The 17,703-nt window shown below is 36.7% G+C and overlaps 1 protein-coding gene across 4 annotated transcripts in view; it reads left to right on the forward strand.

Annotated features, from left to right (window-relative positions):
- Positions 1 to 17,703, forward strand: part of CCDC102B (coiled-coil domain containing 102B) — a 268,638-nt gene that overhangs the window by 97,067 nt on the left and 153,868 nt on the right. For 3 of the 4 annotated variants that reach the window (XM_070452936.1, XM_070452934.1, XM_070452937.1), the window contains one exon: positions 3,877 to 4,086. The exons of the other annotated variant lie outside the window; for it this stretch is intronic. In XM_070452936.1, coding sequence (XP_070309037.1) covers positions 3,877 to 4,086 — 210 coding nt within the window. The remainder of the gene's footprint in view (positions 1 to 3,876; positions 4,087 to 17,703) is intronic. 4 annotated transcript variants of the gene reach the window in all.

Consider the following 17,703-nt stretch of genomic DNA (forward strand, 5'->3'; position numbering starts at 1 on the left):
TTTAGATAGAGCAGAGGTTTACAAAGATAGGAAACCACTCGGTAGAGAGAATTCTAATAAAAATAAAATCTTACATGAAATGAATTATTGACCAGAAAATATAACTTACCCAGTATGACTCTTGTAAAAATAGAAAGCTGAAATCGATTTATAACATTAAATAAAGTAAATAAAAAATTAATGAATTAAAACTTTTTATAATAAAACTCTAGCATCAGAATACTTTATGGTTAAGTTCTACCATCTGAGTAGATAATTCCAATTTTATAGAGCGTCTTCCAAAAAAAGAGAAAAAAGAGGGAAAACTTCCCAATTCTTTCTATTATATTAATGTTTATACTGCATCTAGACAAGGGTAATAAAAGCAAGGAAGAGTATAATCAATTTCACACATAAATATAATGGCAACAATATTAAGAACCCCAGTTTCCCTCCTCTTGTGTAGCACTCACAAACTTACAGGATGGTGGTGAGGATAAGAAATAACCTATACGGCTATTTACCGGGGACATACTAGGTCCTCAGTAAAAGGGTAATCATCTTTTACTGGTAGGGAGTGACAAGCTTCCTACCTTTTATCTCTTCCTTTCAAAAGCACAGTGCTTATGATGAGGTTTTATAGCTAACTTGTCTGAAATGAAAACTCTGAATATTTGCACATCTCTTACTGGAACACGCGTGTTGTTTTTACGCGACACTTGCTGGCCTGAAGAATGCCACATAGTGCATTCTGATGGGGGGTTTTTCTCAGTCGACAAGGTCCATTTACAAAATGATTGTTGTCTTGATGAAATGTGCTGAAAAATAATGCACTATTTCACCTGTTATTATTTGAATTGGCTGCTGGTATGCTTTCTTCTTTAGAAAACATGTTTATGACAAGAAATATTTATGTTGAGTTTGAAAGTTTAATGATTATTTTCCCTTAATCATTCCTATCTCATAATACTAAGTTGTAGGAAATACTTTCCATATTTTATAAATGAAAAGTAGTGTCTTGGGATAAAAAGAATTGGGACTCAACTTTAGGTCATTCTACTGAAAAATCCTGTCTTTACGTCACTTCTATCACAAAATACAAAGCAACTGTGACAACAGTAATAAGAGTTAAGGGTAAATGTCCTGAGAAATTCTGCTGGCAGTTGAATTGGTGAGTGAATAACTGGCTCTGCTAGGATGCTGTCTTAGTTTCACTTTGTGCCCAGTTGCTGTGACTGAAACACAAAGGAGCTTCTTCCTAGAGACACAGAATGTGTTTTCCTTCCTTCAACAGGTCCTTGTGAAGCACAGACCTTGCATGTGTCAGGTGCCAGATGATGAGCAAAATGGCCCAACTCTGCTTTCATAAAACTTATGTTCTATTTTGTTCATTGCAATCTATTACTGATGCCTTTCAGCAGTGTTAAGCAATGACACAGGGTGAAGATTGAGTTTATAGATAAATATGATTAGAAATGACCAAATTGTTAGGCTGTGTACACATATGTCACTCATATCTCAATAAAACTGGAAGGAAGGAAGGAAGCAAATACATAAACACTTATATACATATATATGAATAAAAGAAATGACTCAATTTGGTCCTTGGGAATAATCACAATATTATATTTTTTTCATAAGAAACACAAATGATCCTTTAAATCACCCTTCTAAGTGTAAGTATCTGCTTGTTTAACTTGCTTTCATACCTACTCTCCTAAGCTTCTAATATGTCATGATTGGACTCTTGGTTCTTAGAATATTCAAATCCATCTCCTACTTCCTTTTATTGAGATACTGTTAGCTTGATTCTCCTTCCCTGGCTATTCAGATGGTAAAGAATCTGCCTACAATGCAGGAGACCCAGGTTCAATCCCTGGGTTGGGAAGATCCCCTGGAGAAGGGAATGGTTGCCCACTCCAATATTCTTGCCTGGAGAATTCCATGGATGGAGGAGCCTGGTGGGCTACAGTCCATGGGGTTGCAGAATCAGACTTGACTAAGAAACTAACACTTTCACTATTAGTTAAAATTCATGGTGTATTACAGTTAGAATTAAAATGTTTTAGAATTTTTCTGTTGATCATTGGAAGTGAATCTGTAGAATTCCATTTCAATTTGACCAGTTGTTAGAACTACTTACAAAATACTCTGAAAGCTTAAAGTAGTACCTGATGTTTCTTTCATCTTTTTAACTCACATTTAATTGAAAGGCTTTTAAGGCGGTAGATTTTGTATGATTCTTAGAATAATCTGACAAGAAAGAATCTTTAAAAATGAAATAAAAAATAAAACTGCTAATAAAATTTATGATCCAGTTTTCACAAACCCATACTATTTTGATGTTTATTGTATGTCTAAATTTATCAGATAATTGGTATGTCAATAAAAACCTTCAAATAGTAAATAATAACACATCATTATTTAAGTTTTATTGTTATTGCCATTAATATAATTCCTTTCTTCAACATTTTTAATTTAGATTTTTTTCGTTCAAGCCATCTATTATTTATTTAAAATCCTATTTCTACTTGTTATCTGTTATTAGGTATAAATTGAACTTCATCAATGTCTTTTAAATGCCTAAAGTTTTACAAAGACTTGACATAGCATCCTATTTGTCCTTGACCAAGAATACATTTATTCTCATAAAATTAATTTTTCATCACTAAGTTGATGATTTTTTATTACAACTTTATTATTTTCATTCTGATAAGTGATGTGATGCTAGTCAAAAAGTTTAAGCATTAATCTTAATAATTAAAGTCATGTCATGTTCTAAATTGGATTGTGAAATACTGTTTTCACCTCATATCCCAAACCGGCACCCCAAATGTCAAATCGCGTCATCTAAAATTTGATCCCTTAGTTTATTATGTTTAATTGATAGAGAAGGTATAGTGCCAAGAATGTAATTTTAGTTTCCTATTTTTTCAGAAACCAGAGCCTCACTTAGATTTGGGAACAGAACATTTTCTACAATAATGGCACAATTATGTGTGTATGAAAAAGCAGTTTTTAGACTTTTTAATCAAAATTAATTTCCAAAGATATTATTGAAGTCTAACATTATCTTAATGTTGGTTTCTCTTTGAAAATTTAAAGTCATGGAAACTACTTTATAATAGTGCAATACTATTCAATACTTTGCCATCAAGCCATTTAAAACTAACAATGTAAAAGTAAGTAATTGATCCATAACAAATAGTTTTAAAATACTTCTGATTTTAATCATGTTGCCAACCTTCATTCCATGAAAATCAAATTGGACATTTATTCAGGTGAGTTTGACTATATTGTACAGTACTTTAATCATGGCATTTATGGTATTTTATTACATTCACTTGTCTATATTTGCAATGACTAGCATAGTACCTGGAAGTTGAAAGGTATAGTAAATAAGTGAATGAGTGAATGAATATATGAACTATATCCATCCAACCAAAATTGCCCAAGAAGTGATTTTGTTCCTTCTCAACTGTTAAATTCTCATCAGCTGAGTGGAGATTGAGGGCAAAATATCATCAATGTTTCACTTAATATACTTATTTGACAAATATTGTCTATTTGGTTCTAGAAATAGTCCCATGAACCAAGAGAAAGGGTAAATTTATCTAGTGCATGATCTGGTCTTAGTGCTTTTGTGTCGTTCTCAACTTTTCAGACAAATAGAGTTCTCTTTTTAAAAATTGTGTAGAGAATTCCCTGGTGGTTCAGTGGTTAAAACACCACACTTTCACTGCAGCGGGGGGCACAAGTTCAACCCCTGGTTGAGGAACTAACTTCCTGCGTGCCTTGGGTGTGGCCAAAACATAGAAAAACTAATGTGTAAATGAACATATTCGCTTTGGCAATTGCAAAGGCTACGTGTTGCTTTTCTGCATTTTCTGTGTTTAGCTAGAGAGATTGCAGGCTGAACATACGTCTGAGTGGGACAAAAGGGAGCTACTTGAAAAGGACAAACAAGGCCTGGAGAGAGAAAATAGAAGGCTGAAGGTCCGGGTGAAAGAAATGGAAGAGCTCCTGCACAGGAGAAATAGATTCAGCGAAAGCTCCGAAGGTCCTGATTTCAAGACATCAGGAGTTGAACTCCAGGAGAAACACAAGGTATGGGAACTCTTTGGAAGCAAATGTCCTCACTTCCTTTGTATTTCTGCCCTGAGACCTGGTGGGCACCACCTTAACTTTCACAACTTCAAGTCTGAATACATTTTTTTTGTGCTATCTCATATCTGATCGTTTGATCTTTTCCCATGGTAATATAAAGTATATCTAAAATGTTGTTCATGCACAGGAAAAGAGAGCGTGACTAATTTTGTGTGAACATGTTAAGAGTATGACAAATCTGAGAGTTTCAAGCTTTTCTGAAAGGAAGAAAAGCATGAACTTAGGAAACGACCTCTGTGTGTTTGGCTTCCTGTTATATTTTTGTCTCAGTTATCCAAGCAGTTGATCTTATTTTTCAGTCAGTATTTTTCTCCATTAGTTTGGGCAACTATACAATTAGGATTTGTTGGAGGCTAAGGTAAATATCCCCATAAACATTTAAACACAGCTGGTTCACTCCTCTTCGATTTCTTTTTAGTCTCAGAAAAATTATTTTTAAGTCAATTAAACACATCATGTTACAAATAACCTTTATAGGCTATGACATAAATGTTAAAACCTGAATTACAGTCAAATTTTGACTTTGGAAAAGTTAGCTTGCTTTGGAATTTTGTCCTAAAGCCAATAGACATATTTACTGCTCTGGATGTAATTTTTTTGATACATGGCTTTTATTTATTTATTTTTTTTAGATTTTTTTTTCCATTTATTTTTATTAGTTGGAGGCTAATTACTTTACATCATTACAGTAGTTTTTGTCATACATTGAAATGAATTAGCCATGGATTTACATGTATTCCCCATCCCAGTCCCCCCTCCCACCTCCCTCTCCACCCGATCCCTCTGGGTCTTCCCAGTGCACCAGGCCCGAGCACTTGTCTCATGCACCCAACCTGGGCTGGTGGTCTGTTTCACCCTAGATAATATACATGTTTCAATGCTGTTCTGTTGAAACATCCCACCCCTGATACATGGCTTTTAGACTTTTCAAACATTCTCCTAGCGGCAGTTGTAATGTATATGTGTTAGTGTCAATATGTTGCAAAACACACACAGCTTGTTTCTGTTTCTCCCATGAAAGTAGCTATGGTACCTTAATGTTCGTGCTAGCTTTTTCACTCAATTCCTTTAACAATGAGTTAAAAATGAGTTTGAAAAGTTCATATTTTTTGAGTCATATAAATAGTTCATATTCATATCAGCTGTAAAAGCTAAATGGGCAGAAAAATTGAATTCCATATTACTTTTCTTTATTCTTTGTGATTTTAGGGATTTATTGCAAATATAAGATTAAATTGGATTAGTGTCTCATGACTTGGTGATGCAAATATCTAAAGTTAAGTGTTATAGTCAGTGATCATAATTTTCTGTTGTACAGATTCATAAGCCATCAGTAATGGTATATGCTTCTAACATATGCACAGTGGATAAATCTGTAGAGAGTGTTTTGCAGCTTGCCACTCATGAAAGCACAGAATTATTTCAATTATGGGGCAAGTTTCGATCATCAAAATATCTGTTTCCCTTTGATTCACTGAACAGAGCAAGCACTTATTTATGTTATACCCTGCGCCAGTCACTGCTCTGGATGCTGGTGATGTGGAGATGACTGAATCATTATCCTAGACCAGCGTGGGCTTAGCGTCTGTCTGGGAAGATATTACACATCCATTGTTTTCAATAACACATTGTGATGATGGCTAAGAGCAAAGTGGAATGGGAACATGAAAGAAGAAGTACTTCGTTCTATTCCACTTTGATGCCTTTCTGGTTATATCCAGCTGGTATAGCATAAAGCCTGTCAGCTAGGAAGTGTGAGGGCTGTCTGGGACCTGTTTGTAGCTGATGTGTGCGTGCATGCTCCGTCGCTTCCGTTTTGTCCAACTCTTTGCAATCCTGTGGACTGTAGCCCGCCAGGTTCCTCTGTCCATGGGATTCTCCAGGCAAGAATACTGGAGTGGGTTGCCATGCCCTCCTGCAGGGATCTTCCTGACCTAGGGATCAAACCCACGTCTCCTGTAGCTCCTGCTTTGCAGGCAGATTTTACCACCGAGCCACCAGGGAAGCCCTTGGAGCTGGTATATATGCCAGTGTGCCTTATCGTGTTAGCAGACCACTGTGAGTTTAGACCTGGGCTCTTGGGACCAGTGTAGTTCTTTGGTTTAGAAGTAGACAGAGCTTGGAAACCAGGGAGATTTTGGAAGATATGAACAACTCATTGGGTGTGCTCATCAATCACAAGACTATTCCTTAAGTGTATATCGATGGTGACTGCAGCCATGAAATTAAAAGACGCTTACTCCTTGGAAGGAAAGTTATGACCAACCTAGACAGCGTATTTAAAAGCAAAGACACTACTTTGCCAACAAAGCTCTGTCTAGTCAAGGCTATGGTTTTTCCAGTGGTTATGTATGGATGTGAGGGTTGGACAGTGAAGAAAGCTGAGTGGCAAAGAATTGATGCTTTTGAACTGTGGTGTTGGAGAAGACTCTTGAGAGTCCCTTGGACTGCAAGGAGATCCAACCAGTCCATCCTAAAGGAGATCAGTCCTGGGTGTTCATTGGAAGGACTGATGCTGAAGCTGAAACTCTAATACTTTGGCCACCTCATGTGAAGAGTTGACTCACTGGAAAAGACCCTAATGCTGGGAAGGATTAGGAGCAGGAGGAGAAGGGGATGACAGAGGATGAGATGGTTGGATGGCATCACCAACTCAGTGGACATGAGTTTGGGTGAACTCCGAGATTTTGTGATGGACAGGGAGGCCTGGCGTGCTGTGATTCATGGGTTCACAAAAAGTCAGACACGACTGAGCGACTGAACTGAACTGGTATCATTTTGATGACTGGGAGAAGGTGTTAGTGAATTTTTTTTAACCTTCTTCATTAAGAATTCAGACTCACTAATTAAATTAAAGGTGTCCCAGGTGGCACTAGTGGTAAAGAACCCATATGCCAATGCCAGAAACATAAGAGACTTGGGTTCAATCCCTGGGTGGGGAAGTTCCCCTGGAGGAGGGCATGGGCAACCTACTCCAGTCTTCTTGCCTGGGAAATCCCATTGACAGTGGAACCAGGCAGGCGATGGTCCATAAGGTTGCAGAGAGTCGGACAGAAGTGAGCGACTTAGCACGCACGCACTTAAACCAAAACAATTACCTGTCGTGGAGCAGCTGCAGGTCATAATCCTTGGGGCCACAGAAATCATTCCAGATCAAAATATCAAGGTTCAGATGTCTCTCAATATCAAATGAATCAAAGCTTCATACAGAACAAGCCAAAGTCCAGAAAATCATGTAGATGTTATTATAACACAAATCCAAATTGTGGTTTTAACATTATTTCAAGAAAACTAATCTGTATGTGTAAAATTCTGTGCATCAGTATCATATAGGAATAACATGTTTGTATATATATGTATATAAGTGCCCTATAGAATTAGCATATATCTAAATGCATAAAAATTCTGTGTATGAATAAGATGAGGAAATGGATGCTGGCATATAAGAGACACGGGCTTCCCAGGGGTGCTAGTGATAAAGAACCCACAGCCAAAGCAGGAGATATAAAAGATGTGACATAAAAGATCTTCCTGGCTTAGGAAGATCCCCTGGAGGAGGGCATGGCAACCCACCCCAGTATTCTTGCCTGGTGAATTTGATGGACAGAGGAGCCTGGCAGGTTGCAGTCCACTGGGTCGCAAAGAGTCGGACATGACTGAAGCAGCTTAGCAAGGGCATATAAGATGCACAGTGGTAAATGTCACTCGTTGCATGCAGAGAAGCTACTGCTACTTTTTTTAGCCCCAGCATCTCAAGTTTCCATCTTATGATGGCTTATTGTATATTTTAAATTAGTAGACTAGCCCCTCTATATAATTAGATTAACAGTAGCTCAGCTGGTAAAGAATCCACCTGTAATGCAGGAGACCCTGGTTCGATCCCTGAGTCGGGAAGATCCCCTGGAGGTGGGCATAGCAACCCACTCCAATATTCTTGCCTGGAGAGCCCAGTGGACAGAGGCGACTGGTGGGCTACAGTCCATGGGGTGTCAAAGAGTCAGACACAACTGAGTGATAATCAGTATGGTCGTTTTTAAAATGCTAAACTCATAAATCTCATACAAACATAAAATGAACACATGTGAAAGGTTTTATTTCATCCATCCACTCCTGAGTCAACCAGTAAGATAATATAGCCAGTTGAAAGAAGGCTCTAAGTAACAGACAGGGCAACCAGAAATGCATAAATGAATTTGGTTATCAGATGCAAAGCTGATTTATTTTTCCCACAAGGGATAAAGAGATAGATTGCACTTCCACCAGGCAAAATTAGTCTGCATCTCTGTGGCTGACAATTATATGCATTGCAGTGGGTTATCTAGAAAGTACACGGTTGTGTGTACAATAGCCTACAGACAGTGAAAGCTGCAGATCCCCTTAGAGTGATAAAACCCTAGCTAGAGAATGGTGTTAGAAAGGACCATCTTTCCCAGGGCTCAGTGAGAAGAAAAAAAGCCAAACAAATAGCTGTAAGGACTTCACTAATTTGAATCCTTTTCTGAGCTCTTACCTGTCCTGTTTCTCCCTCTGTTCGTGTCTTTGAACTTCAGGACAGAGAATAAGGTAAAAGAACTTGATGGAAAGGAAAGGAAAGGAAAAGTGGGGTTTGCGACCACCATGAAGTGATGAAACATAACAAAACAACCGAAGAGGAAACAAGCATGTATTACCTAATATTTATCAAAATATGTCATGATTTTGCTGTAACGGGGAAAAGTAGAAGTGCAATTCCCAACAATTTCGGAAAATAGAGTTCCCTGTAGGGCTCATGTGATTTCTTCAGCGTATGGCAGAGACGTCTGTGCTTGTGAAGCCTTAATTCTCTTGATGTACAGTATAGGCATTTTCCATTGCAAAACGTACTTTTTCAAGTGAAACATCATTGGAAAAAGTGGTCAGTATTCTACCGAGCAAGGCCCCATGGCTAGTCGACATGCCTCTCGTGAAGGGCTTTGGAAGCCTGTTTTCTTAAATCCTTCTGGCAGCTGATTCCCTTCATTCAGGTCACATACGGGGTCATTCTCAGAAAGTTAATGTGACAGAGTGGTAATTGATGTGTCTCAGGAAAATGATGAATTAATCCCAAAGTGGAAAGGCCATCAAAGTCAATTCCTAATGAATTTACTTTACTGAAAGTGTCCATTCTTTGAACAGAATTGGCATTATGTATATTTTGTTTAGCAACTTTGTCTTCAGAAACGTATTATTTCCATTCAGTGGTGTAGCAGGCTCTTAACTTTAACTTTCCTCCATTCATTATCATTCTTTCAAAGCTTTCTTCTACTCATAAATAGTTGAACCATTTAAGAATAAACAATAATTATACCTATTCTTTTGTTGTTAGAGTAATAAATATAGAACACTATAATTTGATGTTATTAGATTTATTATATTATCTTCTTATGTTTTCCTTTAGCTGTTCTTACTCCACTTTACTCTGAGATACACTAGAAATTTCAACTTTTAAAATAGTTATTAGTAAATACTTATATAACTGTATTGCTTCTCGGGCCTTTTGGCTAAGATCAAGTGTAATTACTTATATAACTATAGAGACTTTAGATATAGAAAAATATAAAAGTATGTTAAATATGCTATATCTTATTAATAAAAATGAATAATTTATTTTGAAGAATAGCATGTATACCACACTATTAAACCCTAGGCCACACAGAAGACATTCTTCAAAATAAATTATTTACTCATGAAACTGAAAAACACATCCACAGTTTTGTGTCCACTTTAACAAAGGTGAATGGAATTATGTAGATTGAGCAAAACAATGTCATTTTGCCTAAAAAATTCTGAAGTTAGCAGAGATAAAGATACATAAGTACCATTTACAAACATTATAAGGATGATATCTACTGAAAGTGTTCCACTGAATTGAAATAAATCAATATACTGCAAAATAGGGTGGCATTTACTTTAATGTAATATGATTGCTTTCACCTCCTCTCAAATACACACACACATGCAGGTATACACACGTACATGCACACGCATGAAGTGAATTGATTTCTACAAAACTAATACTAAACTAGGAGTATTAGTTTTCTTCCCCTTTTGTGATTCTCTACTGGAGCAAAAGTGCACACGTAAGATTTTATATGCATGAAGCAGCATTTCTGGGAATAAATTATTTGCGTGTGGAGTTCTACTTTCTCTTACTAAAACACCAAATGCTGTCATGTCTTGTGAAATTAAAATCATGAATATTAAATCTCAGTCCACTTGTTTGGCACATCCTCACAAATGTGTAGCAGATCATTAAATGAATGTGTGTGTTTATGTTTTGATTTTCATTATTTAAGTTTTACTGTATATTTTCATTTATCTTCAATTCTTATCCTCTCTCTTTTATTCTATTACAAGGCAAATGTGAGAGGGCAACAAAGTCTGTAGGGTTAATGGGATCTTTTCTCAGCCTTTTAAACCTCCTTTTTATGTATCAGATAAATAACATTTATCCCATAACCAATTAAAATGAAGATGCAAATTTTGACTCTTTAGGTCACTTATATTTTACAGAATTAGAACTTCATGAAATTTTATAGGTTGTGATATTCAGATATGAAATTATATCTCATTTTGTATTTTATATGACTGGCATACTACTAATAATCTGCTATATTATTATAAAATGATTGGCAGTTCCCATAGCTGTTATCAGTTGATTTATATATTAGTTTGATTTAAAACAGTGATAAAAGTAATATTTAGCTTCTTATTTAAACTGACAAAATGCTATGGTTATAATATTTCTTAAAATTAAAAACCAAATTAAAAATAGAGCTATAAGACTAGAAGCTAACCATTTTTTAAAGTCTTCATTTTTGTTACAGTATTGTCTCTGCTTTAACTGTTTTTGGTGTATCGGCAACAAGGCATGTGGGATCCTAGCTCCCTACCAGGGACGAACCAGCACCCTCTGCATTGAAAGGCGAAGTCCCAACCAGTGGACTGCCAGGGACGCCCTGAAGTTAACCGTTTTAAAGTGAATAACTTAGTGGCATTTGATAAATTCACAATGATGTACAACCACTACTGATTCTAAAACATTTTCATCATTCCCAAAGGAAATCCATTAAGCATTATATAGGAAATCTCCCAAGATGCCAGGAACCACAGATTTCCTTTCTATCTCCATGGATTTACCTGTTCTGGCTATTTCACATGAATGGAATCACACAACATGTAACCTTTTGTAGCTGGCTTCTTTAACACAGGGTTTCCCAGGTTCCGGAACCGTGCAACAAGCATCAGCACTTTCTTTCTTTCTTTGTTGGCTGTATAGTATTTTATTGTTGGATAGACCACAATTTTTTCATCCACTCATGGGCTGATGGATACCTGGATTGTTTCATCTTTTGGTTCTTTTGAACAGAGCTATTAAGAACAGGAGTGTACATGTATTTATTTGGGTACTGGGTTTCAATTCTTTTTGGTATAGATAGGGGTAGAATTTCTGGGTCATATGGTAATTATATAACTTTGGAGAGACCAACAGTGTTTTTTTTACATTGACTGAGCCATTACTTTTCCAGTACAACATGTGAGAATTCTTATTTCCCCGTATCCTCCGTGACACTTGTTCTTTTTTGGTTTTGTTTCTGTCTTTTAAAAATTATACCCATCCTACTGGGTGTGAAGTGGCAAATCTTGTTGTGGTTTTGATTTGCATTTCCCTCATGACTAACAATGTTGGAAATATTTCATGGGCTTCTTGGATACTTCTGTCTTTTCTTCAGAGAAATGTCTATTCTGGCCATTAGCCCATGTTTAAATAAGGCTGTTTGCCTTTTTGTTGTTGAGTTGTGAGAGTTTTTTGTATATTGTGGATATTAAACCCGTCTCAGATATATGATTTGAAAACATTTTCTACCAGTTTTTAGCTTATCTTTTCATTTTCTTGATAGTGTCTTCTGATGTATGCAGTTTTTTTTTTGCATGCATTTTTAATTCCCATGAGTGCCAGTTTATTTTTTCTTTTGTTGTTCATGCTTTTAAGGTGTAATTTCTAAGAATCTATCACTAAATCAAGGTTATGATAATTTACTCATATGTCTTCTTCTAAGACTTTTATAATTTTACATGTTATGTTTAGATCATTGATCTCATTTGAGCTAATTTTTATATATGGCTGTAAGGTAGGGGTCCTACTTACTTGTTTTACATATGGATTTCCAGTTACCTCAGCACAACTTGTCTAACAGACTGTTTTTTCCCTATCGAATAGTCTTGGCACTTTTGTTGAAAATCAGTTGTTACTAAATGTATGGGTTCATTTTCTGGATTTTCACTTCTATTCCATTGGTTTACAAGTTTACCATTATATCAGGGAATTCACCTTATAGTAAGTTTCAAAATCAGGAAATGTGGTTTCTCCAATTTTGTTCTGCTTTTTCAACATCATTTTGTATATTCAAGGACAGTCGAAATTCCTTATTAATTTGAGGATGAGCTTTTCCATTTCTGCAAAAAATGCCATGTAAGGATTTTGATAGGGACTCCGTTGAATCTGTAGATGACTTGTGGAAATATTGAGATCTGTTGAATATTTGTGTTTCTCCAAAATCCAGACATAAAAACCTAAATTCTGATGTGATGGTGTTGGAAGTGGGGCCTTTGGGAGATGATTAGGTCTGAGGGCAGAGCCCTCATGAAAGGAATTATTGCCCTTATGAAAGAGGCTCCAGAGAGCGTGTTCCATTATTATTCAATGAAAGTGGTAACTGTTAAATGTGTAATTCAACTCATATATAACAGGTAAATAGGACCAAATATTAAAGAGTGAAACAATGAAACTCTTATCCTGGGTCCATGTTCAATATTTGAGTGATTTTGGTCAAGGAATAATCTTTGTCATTTAATTTTTTTAAACTTTATTTAAAAAGCTTGGAAAAAATACCTGAGATGCTCCCAACACCCAAATTCATGATCCTGTTATGTTTTTGAAAATTTAGCTACTGGTTTAAATAAAGACATTAATTCAGATTCATGAGGACAATGTAATATTTCTTTGGAATTTCAGTTTATTTTTACTAAAATAGCTATTGGCTCCTAGTATAATTTAGTGTACTCTTTCCACTTATTGGATTTATTTCTTTTTAATTCACACAGTTAAATTTAATATGGTTGTTGACATAATTGAGAGATTTTTCATTTCATATTTCTCTGCCACTGGCCATCACTTTGTTTCCCTATCATTTTATTATGCTTAATTTAATGGTGTTTAAATATCCACAGCATTTGGCAGCCTTTCTAATTCTCTCTAAATTCTAGGAAAAAAGAGGAGAGGAAACACCAATACATCAGTAACGAACAAGAATCATTTCTTTGCTTTTAAACCAGTTTTGATTAATTTTCCATTATGTAGCTCCTTTTTTTTTCTTCTTTTGTGTGGGTGGTTCTGTTTCAGTGCAAAGTGAATAGGAAATCAATCAAGAAGCAATAATTACATATCACATTCATATTTCACATTCACTTCTTTTCTGTTATTGAAAGCTTGTTACTCCATGTATGCTTGGTAGAATTTATATGGTGAAAAGAAGGAATTTAAAAATAGATTAGATGTTCTGATCTCCTAGAGCAGTGTTTCTTAACATTGGATCCTGATCCTATCTGTCCCAGATAGGGTGCTGTCTGAAAATAAAAATCCTGAATTAATAGGCATATGACTTGGGAACTAGAAATGTATATATTTTAAAACAATAAACTAGGTGATTTTTATGTGCACTAAGATTTGGAAAATCACCATTAACATCTATGTTCCCAAGATACTTTGTAATATTACCCTTTGTAATTGTAAATGACTTCAGGTTGTTTCTGACATGGTGTTATTGAAATGCGTGTGTGTATATATGTATGTGCAAGAGTGTGTGCATGTGTGTGTATTTATGTGTATGTATGTATGTGTATGTGTGTGTATAACTTTAGGAAAGAAGGTGATTGGGATAAATATCTTCTGTTAATGGTAATTTTAAATTATTTCTTTTCAAGGACATTTTAGACACGTTATGGTTAATTGGAATAAACATCACAAATGAAATTTGTATTCTGATCTACTGCACCACTGCTTGACCACCTGATTCTCTTTGCAGTGGAGGCAGGCTAGTGGCTGTTTCAGCGCCGTGTCCTTGAGAGTGTGGGGGACGGGCAGAGACATGTGAGAGGCCCACCGTGCCAAGCTCAGGCTGGTGGAGGGGAGCAGTAGCATATGGAGAAATAATTAGGTGGCAGAGTCTGTATTACAAGAATAATTTTACCTAAAGCCAGTTGAAATTAATTATCCTACTTTAAGACAGATAGATTTAATTCAGTTTCTCCCCAGAGAAACTTTATTTGGCATAATGACTGGGAAAGGGGTGTAGCTGGATTGTTTGTTTGTTTTTTAAGGTGATATTAACAAGCATCTTATAATTAGACCTATCATTTGGATCTATACACAAGATAGGGAAAGGAGAAAATTCAGATCTACAAATTTTTAAAACCCAAATGTGTCCTACTCTTCAGATAATTATCTGAGTTTTATTGCTTTCTAGTCTTTATATTTGAATGAGTTACTGCTTATTAGCCTAACTCATACCATATAGAAATAGTCCTTTCGTTCTTTCTTCTGCTTAGATTTGTCTTACTCACTTTTTGCTTATTAGCATGTAATCCATTTTAAGAAAGAAAAATCAGCTCCAGTCTGCTTTTAGTTTTAATGGTTGTAAGGAAACTATAAATGAAGAATTTTTAAAAATGAGTTTAAAAGATTTTCAGCTTTTTCTGTGATGTGGGGACTACGAGTTTCAAATGTTGTAATCCATCTTACTACTTATTTCACGTGTTTGAAATATAATTTATAAAGAATAAGAGAAGAATATTAAGACACAACTTTATAAAAGGTTCAAATTATCTCATCTCATCTAGTATAGTGTATTTCATTTTAAGTCAGGTAGCATCTACCATTTCATTAGTCTATTGATTTGCTCAATAAATATTAACCAAGTACTGTGTCACTCAGAGTTTGACTGTAGGTATCAGAAAATAGATTAAATAACAGAAAAGTATATAATGCAAGGAATCAGATGATCTTGAGAGATTGAGGAAGCAGACTCTGCTATGGACGAACAGGAAAGTCTCCTTGTAGACCACCATGCAACAGACGTAACTAGAAAACTGGTCTCCCATCCCCGCTGCTAGGAAGGTATCAGGAGGATTCAGGGGTTGGATGTCCCTGTTTCCTCCTCCACCTCCAGGATCCTTCACTTAGCTGCAAGCTGGGGTAGGAAGTCAGAGGACTTCCCAGAGGACTGGGCCTGCCAGTCTTGTAATTTCTGTTGCCTCTCTCTCCACTGAAATCAACTCCAAATCCAAGTCTGGCTTGAATGCATCTCTTTTCTAGCATCTGAATCTGAATCTGAAGCTCTAGCTACAAGAGATTCAGGAAAATACAAATGTCTGGCATTTCAAAAGGGAGAACTAGAAGGAGTCTGGGAAAAAAATGTAGGTACATCATCTACTGTATATTTTAGACAGTCACAGCCTAGATGGGGATTTAAGGGTAGCAAGACATACAGTGTTACAGCTGTCCTGAAACTACAGTCAAGTCAAATCCTCAGCAAAGATATCTGCAATGGGGAATCAGCATTTCTGTTAAACGCTGCAAATTCGTAGATTCATGTCATTGCTTCTTCCTGGGCAATGATGATTCAGAGGGAGATAAGAAAGATGATAGGAAATAGTTACCTGGAAGAGTAATAGGAGAGCATTCCACACCAAATGAAGAAGGGCAGGAGCTCCATGGCTGCTGGTAAAGTTCATACCCTTGGGGGGCAGAACAAGTTCCTTGAAGACTACGGATGTTCTTTCTGAGATCATTTTGTCTCAGGGTTAGGGGGAGAGCACTGGATTTGAGGAATCTTTCCCCAAAGAAAGCTGACGACTTGAGCTTGGAAGAAACTTGGAAGAAAACTGAGGCTCTGAGGCTCTACAATCTGTGTCCACTCCCTCCCAAGACCCTGCGTGGGTGCGAGAATTTCAGGGAAGGCTGGTGAGTGTAGGGAGGAGACGAGCTCGGCCACGTTCACGTGCTGTGGAAGTGGGGGGCAAGCACAAAGAAAGGGTCGGGAGATTTCCTAAATTAAGCTCCTAAGTGCTCCCCTCGGAGGATCTGGCAGTTATACTTGCTGCAGCTAAGGAATTGTCATTTTATGACCTTTTCAAGTTACTTTACCCTCAGATCCTATTGTTCCTCTGTGTAAATATGCCAGCCCTGAAATTAGAGCACCTTTCTAGGTTGGTGTAGGGACTTTCTCCATCAATTCAGATTATTCTTGGAGTATGATAAAGATATAACATAGCTTCTTGAATTATCAAGCCTGTGTCAAATGAGTATTTTGAAAGCTTTCTGTTAGCATGCTCTGCAAAATACTTGTCAATTATTTCTTTACCTAAGAATGGCTATGTTTTGCTCTGAATCCTCATCTATTTTTATTCTAAACATCCTAAAGTACAATCAGTGTTTGCCTTACTCTGGAAATACAGTTGTTTTTATTGATATAGTTGTATACCAAGTAGAAAAAGGACAGGCTGACACTCACTGTGGGACAGTCTACCCACCCCTTTTGTTTGCCACACTCACAGGATGGAAACACATATTACATTTCCCCTCTCTTTATATACACAGACATGCACAGCTACATATACACAAGAAATTGTCACATATGCACATGACAATGTGGTAGGCCAAATATTAATAAATCTAAGGTGGTAAAGACAGGAAGTTCCTAATTTTTTATTAACATAATGAATGATATTGTCATCTGAGATCAGAAGATATAAAATGTACATATGAATCTCCATTTTATCAAAGCAAAAATTACAAAATGAAATACATTTGGAAATTCAGCACCCATTGTGTTTTCTAAAGCCTCGGGGATGGTTGGTATTTTGGGGCCTCTCACATCTATTCAGGCTCTCCCGATAGCTCAGTGGTAAAGAAGCCACCTGCTAATGCAGGGGACACAGGTTTGATCCCTGGGTTGGGAAGATCTCCTGGAGAAGGAAATGGCAACCCACTCCAGTATTCTTGCCTGGAAATCCCATAGACAGAGGAGCCTTGTGGGCTACAGTCCATGGGGTCTCAAAGAGTCTAATAAAACCTAGCGAGTAAACAGCATCTCTATTCACCGGCTTCTACTTAAAACATGCATTGATTTTCCTCTAGGTTCAATTCCATCCCCAAACCTGGGATTAGGACTTATATCCCTTCTTCCTCCAGGTTGAGTAGGTGATTCATGTTTAGCTAGTTAAAAATTTAAGTTTCCTGGGCACACACACTAGTGTGAGCAAGTAGCCATGTCAGAGACGATTAAGTGTAATGATGCTTAGATTTTTCAGAAAGACACATTTTCTTGTCTGTTAAAATTAGGCCTGAGAAAATGTAGATTTAGAGCTGTAAAAGGCATCTTATCATCACATGGAGCTACTTGGGAAAGACAGAGCAGGAGCCGGAAGAGGGACCAGCCCGGGAGAAACACAGCCTCTGGCTTCAGCGTAGTCTGCATT

The sequence above is a fragment of the Odocoileus virginianus genome, chromosome 22 (genome assembly GCF_023699985.2).
Source record: "Odocoileus virginianus isolate 20LAN1187 ecotype Illinois chromosome 22, Ovbor_1.2, whole genome shotgun sequence".
Taxonomy (NCBI): domain Eukaryota; kingdom Metazoa; phylum Chordata; class Mammalia; order Artiodactyla; family Cervidae; genus Odocoileus; species Odocoileus virginianus.